The sequence below is a fragment of the Rhipicephalus sanguineus genome, chromosome 9, assembly GCF_013339695.2.
Source record: "Rhipicephalus sanguineus isolate Rsan-2018 chromosome 9, BIME_Rsan_1.4, whole genome shotgun sequence".
Classification (NCBI taxonomy): Eukaryota; Metazoa; Arthropoda; class Arachnida; order Ixodida; family Ixodidae; genus Rhipicephalus; species Rhipicephalus sanguineus.
Window position 1 is genome coordinate 35,501,965 of NC_051184.2, and position 10,097 is coordinate 35,512,061.

Here is a 10,097-nt window from a genome sequence, read left to right on the forward strand (position 1 = left end):
AAGGGACTCAATGGCCACTTTACTGCAGTGATACGTACCATGACGCCGCGTTATTGTCGATTTTCTGAGCTTCACACTTGCTCAGAGCCGTCTCCATATACAGGAGATTTGTATGGCGTAATAAAGTCACCTTCAAAAATCGGTGTCAGAACCCCTTTGAAAATCGATGCCAATACCATCATCGTCACTACATTTAAAGGGTCCCTGCGACACAATTTAACCGTGTCGTTTTCGCCGCTTCTTCTGGAACTGTGGAACGCACCGACATCGTTGCGCAAGTGGCAACGCCGAAAACAAAGCTGTTATAATTTTATTTCAACGGAGAAACCACTTTGTTTTCGGACTAGGGCGACACACAACGGCTATTTTTGTGGTCGGAAGTGACGTTGCATCACATGGGAGTGGTTTGACGCGACAAGTCACGTGTAATATTCATATGCTTCCAGCAGTCCACACTATGGCGCGCTAAAAATTATAAAGGTACTCTTTGTACTTCCTCAGATATAAAAGAATTTCTGTTTTTAAACAAACAACACAACGGCCACCATTAGTGTGCCTCGATGTGTGCGCCAACAAAACGCGCATCAAGGCACCCTAGCCAAACGTTGCCCTAGCCACCATAAGGCGATACTTCCGTTATGTCTCTACAAGAGGCGCGCGGCGATTGGAACCTGCCGTTGACGTCAGTGGCCGAGTGAAATGCGAAAGGGGACGCTTTTTTTTTTTCTCGTCGTCTGCCGGGGTTTTGAAGTTTGAAGACTAATAAGTTCCGTTCCCGTGCACCAATTTTGATAATTCGTTTTGCGTTCATAATGAAATTCAGCACTACAAACACTTCAGCGCCGCAGAGTGCAGAAGACGAAAAGAAACGTTGCGGGGACCCTTTAACTTACGTCTTTCAGTATCCGGGTATTACGAGCAGGCTTCAACTGCAGGGGCTTGTCAATTCCTTCTGTCGCGCTCGGCCGCCCTTGCCTCCGCCGCCCTTGCCTCCGCCGCCCTTGCCGCTGCCGCCCTTGCCGCCGCCGCCCTTGCCGCCTCTGCCTCTGCCTCAGCCTTGGCCTCAGCCGCTTCCTCCTTGGCCTCTTCCTTCTGGGCCTGAGCCTCCTTCTTGGCCTCCTGCTGGTCCACCTCGTCCTCGGCCTGCTCCTCAGACTCGCCCATCTTCATCTTCTCCCGCGCTTCCTTGACGGCAAAGAATTCGTCGTAGTGCATCTTGCGCTTCCTCTCGAACTCCAGGTGGCGCTCTGCGACAGCGTTTCGTGCGCGACACGGATTTGCGAAAACTCGCGAATGCATTGGCGCGACGTCGACATATGTGCATGCGGGCCATTTCGAGCAAAAAGAAAAAAGAAAGACCGGCTTCACGTCGTGACGTCATGGACGTACAACATGGCTCTAACATGGCGGCTTAGATGACGTCAGGGCAGCATACTCACGCAGCGATTAACCTTCTTCAGTGCGATAACGACATCGCTGGAAAGTTATTTGGCCTCTGTGCGTGAATAAGGAAGGAACCAGTAGGCGATGTACTGATAACACTAACGTGACTTCACAAAGTTCGCGTCCCGCCATGTTGTTGCTCCAACGTGGCTGTTTCAGTGACGCCAGTGCAAGCCGGTAAAACTATACTCGGACACCACTCAAGAAAAAAAAGCGGCTTTTCGCCTTCAGAGGATCCCCCTCCAGCCAATGGTGTCGCGGCTCTTTGTGGCGTGCTTTGTGACACGCTTTGACACGTTGCTTTGTGACGCCTCTCGTGAGCACGGCGCGAAGGCGGTCTGCCGCGGGGTCACGATGACACGGCGACGCCACTGGCTGGAGGGGGGTCCTTTGACGGCGAAAAGTCGCTTTTTTATTGAGTTGTATTCTACTTAACGGGGGAAATGTCCGTTATATGACGACTAATCGTCGTGTCGGTAAACATAATAATAATTTTTCCGAATTATGTATTAAAGGCACACTAAAGAGAAACAGCGAATCGGTATATATTAATAAAGTGTACTCTGATAACTCTGCCGTCGTTAGTCACACTGTCATAGGTTTATTAGTAGTGGAGAAAATCAAGGTCAAAGTTTCATTTTTAAATCTCGCGCCCAAATCTCCGCGTGTGACGTCACGCTTCTCAAATTGTATTTTCGTGTTTTAGCGACATTGGCTCAACTAAATTTCCTGAAACATGGTATACTGATTTATTATCCCCCCCCCTTCCGTTTTAGGACAATGCACTTCGTTTTTACCGATTAGGAACTACGTAGGCCCTAGTAGACGCCGTCAAAGTCTGTGACGTCATGGATACCGGTGCGGAAACTTCAAGGCGGCGTCCCCAGCCGCATTTTCTTTTCGCGCATCTTCTCGCTTACGAAGCGTCTTCTCACGGCAAGCGTGGTGTTAATGGTATCGTGAAAGAGTAATTTACTAATACGAGATAAATCGTTTCTCTCTTTCAGTGTCCCTTTAAACACGAGCTTCTATGAGGTCTTGAACACCAATGAAGTGTCCACCTTCCTGTGGACGACCCTGTACAAGAGTTCTGAAAATTTTTTAGCATGGAGGAAAGAAAAAGAAAGGAGGGAGCATTACGTCACGCAGCCAGCCTTGGCAATCCAACTCGTTTTGAAGACAGCAGTGTCGGCCCAACACGTGATCATTTGCGTCAAAATCACGCAAGAAATGAGGTTCGCCGAGACTTCGGGTATGGCGCCCGGTAGCTTTTAATCGAAGCGCGCTCGTTCGGTGCAGACCGGCCGGATCATAGAGGAGGTTCAAAAACAGAACTCCACCGATAGTACTAAAACCAACCGCGCGCTCTGACGTTTTGATCACGTGTTGGGCCGACACTGCAATCCTTTCTTTTTTCTTCCTCCATGCTTTTTAGTGGCCAGCGTGACACTTTTGTTTCGCTTCCAAGCACTCACGGTTTGCCGAATATTCAGAAAATGTTAAAAAAAAATGAAATTAGCACGAAATCGATGGCGGTGGTTCAAGTTCAGAGTTACATTATATACATACGATACCGGGGCATAAGTTTCCTTCAGGTCCTATTAACTGTAAGGATAAAAAAAATTGACTCAGTTCATTGAAACTGCAGACGCTTTTTTTTTTTGTGAGCAGCTAGGATCGTTGCGACACCTGGTGGAGCAGATCTCAACCACGCGCTCTTTTCTACGTGGCCTCAGAGATCCGAGTTGACTTGCGTAAGCAAGAGGAACGCAAAACTCTTCGCGTGTCTAATCTAACACGTGTTCTCTGTTGAAAGGGTGAGACGCATACCTCTCTCAGCTTCCGACATGCTCGCATCATCCGCACGCTGGGCCCGGGCCGCATCCAGCGTCCCGGATCGGCAGGTCTCCATTCTGCGTGACAGAGAGAGACAATGAGTGAGCTGTAATTGAAATTCCGGACGGTTGTCACGCTAACTCGCGCGTGTGAATGGATTAAGTGAATGTACAGCGGGGATGGAAAGAAACGCGAACAGTGTGGCATGAATGGATTAAGTGAATGTACAGCGGGGATGGAAAGAAACGCGAACAGTGTGGCATCTACATTCTATGCTGTTTCGCGTTTCTTTTCAAGCGATCGTAGCCCGGATGGCAATAAAAAGCCACTAGAACCCTTCACGATACACTCAAGAGCCATATTCTAGCACGTTTTTATAGCCACCAAGGTCAAAGCGTGATGAAAACAGCGCGCCTCGCTGTTCGCGTTTCTTTCCATCCCACACCTGTATGTAAAACCACTCGCACGAGAGGTTATAACTATACTCGCCGTAGTTGGTATAAGGTGTCGCGCTGCTAAGCTGAAGGACGCGGGTTCGATTCCCGGCCACGGCGGCCGCATTTTGAAGGGTGCCGAAATGCACGAACGCCCGTGCACTTGTGGATTTTGGTGAACGTTAAAGAACCACGGGTGTCGAAGTTAATCCGGAGTCATCCACTACGGCGTGCCTCATAATAATATAGTTAATGAGAACTAACAGACAATAATGCCAAGGAAAGAATAGGGGATGCTGTTTGTAGTAGTTAGGATATAAACGTGAAGGAAAGTAAAGTGGACGAAAAGATAACTTGCCGCCGGCAGGGACCGAACCTGCGACCTTCGGATAACGCGTCCGATGCTCTACCACTGAGCTACGGCGGCGGCCATCCTCACGTCCACTTTATCGAGTATATATGTGCATTTAAACTTGGAAGTGTTATTCAGCGCCAATCGCAGCCATGGCGGCGAGTGTAGAACACCCTTTTTCTGCCTGTTGGCGTCACGTAGCACTTGATCTTTTTTACGATCTAGCAGCTGACCAATAATCCCTCGCATACTACCTGAAGGCACCAAGTGTGCCAGAACGAGACCCTCGCTATGAATGAAGGAAAGAATATGACTTTTAAGGGCTCGTTTTTATTTGTTAGACACATTATTAATGAAACTAACAGACAATAATGCCAAGGAAAGTATAGGGGATGTTAATTGTAGTAATTTGGACATAAATGTGAGTTATCTTTTCGTCCACTTTACTTTCTTCACATTTATGTCCCAATTACTACAAATAACATCCTCTATACTTTCCTTGGCATTATTGTCTGTTAGTTCTCATTCATAATGGTATCTAACAAAGAAAAACGAGCCCTTAAAAGTCATATTCTTTCCTATAATCATATCCTGGTTTTTGCACACGAAACCGCCGAAATTATTATCATTATTAGTGGTTATGCTAAGTATATGACTACGCGGGAGTTACTATTGCAAATAACTTTGGAACAGGCATTCGTATAGTATATGCACAGATTATTACTGAATGGCCGTGGTATACAATGGTTCTACTTTTTTTGCCGTCCGTCACATACCAGGCCTTAAATAGAATATGCCTGCGTAGTTTAGAATGCGCGTGCGTAGAAATAGAATATGCGAGCGTAGTTGTAGAATTACCTCAGTGCATATGCCGCGTCCGCGTGTGAAGTTCATGAAGTCAATGTTTATATATACATGCTCTATGCCATAAATGAAGTGTCAGGTCACCAGACTCTCAATGAGTAGTCAAATCCAATCAATCAATCAATCAATCAATCAATCAATCAATCAATCAATCAATCAATCAATCAATCAATCAATCAATCAATCAATCAATCAATCAATCAATCAATCAATCAATCAATCAATATCGGATTATTCTATCCCTACATGAATACCGCATGTGTCGATCGGTTGCTGATCGATTGCTGATGCCTGTATCTTTGCATCATAAACCGAAAGCTTACGGCCCTCTGAGTGAATGATTGGCGCCATAGGCGTGCGCACAGGGGGGGCGCCCCCCCCCTAATTACCTAAGAGGGGGGGGGCGCAAAATCTGCCCCGTACATTGACCCTTGTAGTCACCTAAGAGAGGGGAGGGGGCGCAGAATTTACCCCATACATTGGCTTAGTAGGGTGGGGGGGCGCTGCGATGAACCTTCGCCCCCCCCCCCTGATGGGGAACCCTGCGCACGCCTATGATTGGCGCACGTGTTACCTTTAGGGTGACCGCCTTCCTGCAAGCAAAATGCGGGACACCCTGACTGGGAGAAGGGTGGGGGGCGTTGACACAGCACTTTAATCTTTAACTTCTGGAGATATGGAGAGATTTTTTTTTTCATGTATGAAACGGAGACGTAGAGCAACTAATCTAAGTTGAAGTTCAACTATATCTCCGTGTAAACTTCACAGTTTCACACACCATTGTAACATGCTCCGACACAAAGCAAAGTTACCACAACAAAAATTCGGCAACTCGAAAGATGGTCACTCACAAAAAAAGTTACGGTTTAGTTTCCACACGTCACCAATTGTCTTACCAGCACACATCGGGGGCGACGACGGGACGGTGCGCGCAGCTGACGCCAGAAGCCAGCTCACTTTTTCGGAGGCTCATTCAAACCTGCGACTAGCACCGGCCGCGCGACCATTTGCGACTGGCAATCAAAAAGCGACTCTACGCGACCGATGTTCACACCCATAGGCGTGCGCAGGGTTCCCCATCAGAGGGGCGGCGGTTCATCGTAGCGCCCCCCCCCCCCGCCCCCCGCTAACCATGTCAAAGTATGGGGCACAGACTTTGCGCCCCCTTCTGAGGTGACTAGAGGAGGGCGAACGCCTACCCTACCCCCCCCCCCCCCCCCCCCCCAATCGGCATGAGTACACGCACCGGGCAATGTTGCACGGTTATTTCAAGCGTAGGCATTGAAATGAAAGTCTGTATACCACTGAACATTTTTGCGTTTTTTGCTGTTTCTCGGCTCTTGCGTTTCCCGGCTCTTACGTTTATTTCTTATGGATCCCCTCAAAACTTATCAGCGGGGTTCTACTGGAGTTCATTGTGAAATTTTGGCAGCGCTAACAAACGGGACAGAGAGAGAGAGCGGGACACAAACAAGCGCTCTTTCTGTGTCCCGTTTGTTTGCGCTGCCAAAATTCCGCAATGAATCTATACCAACTAACCCGCCTATCAAACCCTTCTGCTGGAGTTACCTTCTCCGTGAAACGACCAACGCGTGCCTACCTTTGCGCCAAGTCCTGGGCGCTGACGGGGCACTTTTCCGTGGTCGTGTCGTAGCAGTAGGGCGTCTTGGGTTCGTTCACCTTCATCAGGCCGTAGTCCTTGTCTTCTGGGTGGAAGGTGCTCTTGACGTTCTCCTCGTTCCACTTGACGGCCGCATCCGGCGGCACCGGAATAACCCTGAAAAAGTTTTAGGGCGACGGGCCTCATCAAACGCGAAGAGTGACCGTCGGCGTCAACACGAGTAGTGCAAAAAATCACCGTCACGTGATGAAGTCGCTCTATACGTCATCACGACGTCATAACATCCCATCGTCGCTTGGTCAAAGGTGGACCGATTCCGGAAACACCGCAAATCCACCTTGGGTGCAAAAAAGCTTTCGGGGGGGGGGGGGGGGTCGATACATTTGGCTGAGAAAAAAAGGAAGATGGGCTTGGCGTTCGAGTTGTCTTAGGCAAATTCATGAGGGACCATGTGACTTTCGATTCCGGAACAGATCAAAGTAGAATCGAAATACTGCGGACACACGTCAGAACAGCTACAGGTAGCTCGGAAGCAGGAGGGCTCCGCCCCCTGGACGGTCACCCTGGCCCCCCTGAAGGACTTCTCTCAATGTGACAACTGCTAGGCGTCAGAGTGCGGAGCACCTGCTGCCATAATAATGCAGGACTTCGCAAAGCACGTTGCTTTGTCATTCAAAAAAAAGAAGAAAGAAAGAAAAAAACCCGGATTAACACTTGACACAGATATTTGCCTGCGTATGAGTAGTCACTCGTCTAGAAGACAGAACCGTGTGTACTCGTTTGTTCAGATTGTAATCCGAAACTATGTCTGGAGCTCACGAATTTCCCGACACAATTTGCAGTTCGAACTTTCGGTACCTGAATATGTGAAATTTGTGCATTTCGAAGTCTGAGTCTAAGCCACCGTCACAAGTGCCGGCAAACCAGGAAAACGGATACAAACGCGCGCTGTATGGTACTTACATATATTTACGGAATTCACTCGCGTTTTGTATTGAGGCGCACATAGACAGACAGACATGATAAGATAGATAGATAGATAGATAGATAGATAGATAGATAGATAGATAGATAGATAGATAGATAGATAGATAGATAGATAGATAGATAGATAGATAGATCAGTGATGCTACCGAGGACTTCTGATTTGGAGCAATTTTTGGAGCAGCAAAATTTCCGTTTTGGAGCACTTTGGAGCAGCAAAATTTTCATCTTCGAGCACTTTAGAGCAGATAATTTTGCATCTGGGAGCACTTTGGAGCAGCGAATTTTACATCCTGGAGTGCAATACAGAAGCATATTGCATTAACATTCAAGCACCTGAGTATTATTATGGGGCTCTTATGAAGACTAGAAATATTTCGATTCATTGCAAATCTCACGGAAAAAATCATCTCAGGAGCATAGGCGTGCGCACAGGGGGGGGCAGGGGGGGGCGGCCGCTCCCCCTAATCACCTAAGAGGGGGGGGCGTAAAATCTGCCCCATACATTGACCCTTGCGACAGCAATTATATGGACACTCTCGGCGGATTTTTGCCGTCGCCGTTGCCGTAATTTTCCGTATAGAGTCCAAATTAATAACATCACCACGTGCATTCTAGCCGCGGGTAAAAGCTCGCGAGCGCTGGCGACGAACGCGGCTGAAGCGGAGATTAAACTAGCCGGCCGTCTGTCTCCGCCGCACGGACAGCGCATGAGAACATCTTCCCGCGTGCGGGCCTGCCGTCGATTGCTCATCAAACAGAGAGGAAACGCCCCGCCCGTCTTTCGTAAGGAGCATGAAGGGACGCCAGGGGAGCGGAAGGGGGGGGGGCGCATCGTTCGAAGGGCGCAGTCGCTTGCGCGCGCGCTATCTCGAGGCATCAGGAGACGACTCGTAAACTTGCTGTGCTCTCAACACTTACTTCGCGTTCTCAGAGCAAGAAAACGCTTCGGTTCCTCGAGGGGCCATGGTATTCCCTTAAACCAGCGTTTTGTTGAGTTACGCGAGATCGGATCCAAAAGAGTTAGCTGCTAGTCTTACTTCGTTTCACAATACAATTCTTCGGTATCGCATTCATTGCTTCGCTTTTAAGCGAAACTGAGCTTTTTTAACCGTTAGCTATTGACCCCCGAAAGCGAGGGGCAGACGTGTAACATGGCGTAGCCGCTTCACTGTGGGCCGTCAGCGACGGTCCCGCTACTGACAGCTGCGCATTTGCGGCTGCTCCGACCAGGAGATATGATTTTACTAATGAGATGACATTTTTAAAAAAAGAAAGCAAAAAATTCGAATTGGTACCCTAGCACGTGAGCTCGAAAGGGCAGGCCCTGTTAGGGGGTAGTATTTACCGCAGAGTGATTATTAACTCGGACGTGCTGGCGGAAGGAGTTACGAAAAAGCTGTTCTGGATGAAGATCCATGGATAAAGTATATCTGAGGAAAAGTGTCAACGCGTTTCCACCGTTCGCGTGCTCTTCCATAAACGCTAAGCAAGGAAAATTCGATATTGTCCCATATATCTACTGCGAGCGATCCCAGATTTTATTCCGCGATGTCCGGAAACAGATTGACAGTCATTTTAGCGGCACTCATGTAGTTATTACTGACCATTGCTTTCCTTATGTGCCGTGCGACGCTTGAAACGAGCTATCAGCAGCGTTTCTGGAACAGACGACATCCGCCGATGAATCGCCGTCGCACTTTCTCGCTACCGATAGGCCTAGACGTCACGAGCCTCGGCGGAGAGCGCGTTTTGCTATCGAGCCGATTTGCAGAACAGAAGCTGCGTCGGCACCGTGCATGGCATCGTGGTTTACTCGGAACGCACGCGCGAGCACTATTTATTCAGCGGAATAATTCTTGGTCCATGATTGCGACTTTATTGGCAGCCCCAAGATCGAGCTGCACATATTCTGACGCTCCGGCGGTGCGATTGCCGGTGATAGACGCCCCAAAACCCGAGACTTTGGCGCAGTTTGGCGCAAATTTCGTCGATATTATCAGGATGGCGCAGTAAATACAATTTGGCGCACTTTGGCGCAGTTGGCGCAGGAGTGGAATCACTGATAGATAGATAGATAGATAGATTTCAGCAGTAGTGTAGCCAGAATGTTTTTTCAAGGAAGGGGGGTTCAACCATACTATAGGTATGTTCGTGCGTGCGTTTGTATGCGTGCGTGTATATACACACGCATGATCGAAAAAATTCGGGGAGGGGGGAATTAAGCCGCCCCCCCCTTCTTGGCTACGCAAATAGATTTCAGGTAGTGGCAACCCGGAGCCCCCCCTCCCAATCGAGTGTAGCGTTGACTCACGGCTTGGAGGCACCCTTGGGGACTCGGAGGATGCTCCTTGCGCTGGTGGACGAGTCGGACTTCTGCAGTCCGCTGCGCTTGGTGGACGGCTGGCCCTTGGACATTTCTGTCGAGCCGCTCGCCATGCCCACCACCAGAAGTAGGCCTCGTCTTCGTCACGCGCCCTCCGCACTGGTGATGGCTGGTCGATTCATTCTAGGCGATACGCGTGGCTCGACCCACTACGGGAGAAAGCTTGGAGGAGGGACA

General features: G+C 49.0%; 1 protein-coding gene and 1 non-coding gene across 2 annotated transcripts; both read right to left on the reverse strand.

The window, feature by feature from the left end:
- Window positions 1-942: 942 nt before the first annotated feature.
- Window positions 943-10,097, reverse strand: LOC119404978 (protein phosphatase inhibitor 2). The gene is made up of 4 exons (XM_049419409.1): window positions 9,849-10,097; window positions 6,530-6,706; window positions 3,274-3,356; window positions 943-1,247 (listed from the first exon to the last, which is right to left on the reverse strand). Exons 1-4 carry the CDS (start codon window positions 9,971-9,973, stop codon window positions 943-945), a joined length of 690 nt encoding a protein of 229 aa, XP_049275366.1. The 5' UTR covers window positions 9,974-10,097.
- Trnat-cgu (transfer RNA threonine (anticodon CGU)) lies at window positions 4,069-4,140 on the reverse strand. Its single transcript has one exon. It is a non-coding gene; the product is annotated as a tRNA-Thr (tRNA).

Excerpts from the sequence above, each read along its gene's own strand:
- LOC119404978 (XM_049419409.1), bottom strand. The coding sequence starts at position 9,973 with ATGGCGAGCGGCTCGACAGAAATGTCCAAGGGCCAGCCGTCCACCAAG. Across the intron at positions 6,707-9,848 it reads CCCAAGGGTGCCTCCAAGCC|GGTTATTCCGGTGCCGCCGG; the intron begins GTGAGTCAACGC and ends AAACTTTTTCAG. Across the intron at positions 3,357-6,529 it reads GCCCAGGACTTGGCGCAAAG|AATGGAGACCTGCCGATCCG; the intron begins GTAGGCACGCGT and ends TCTGTCACGCAG.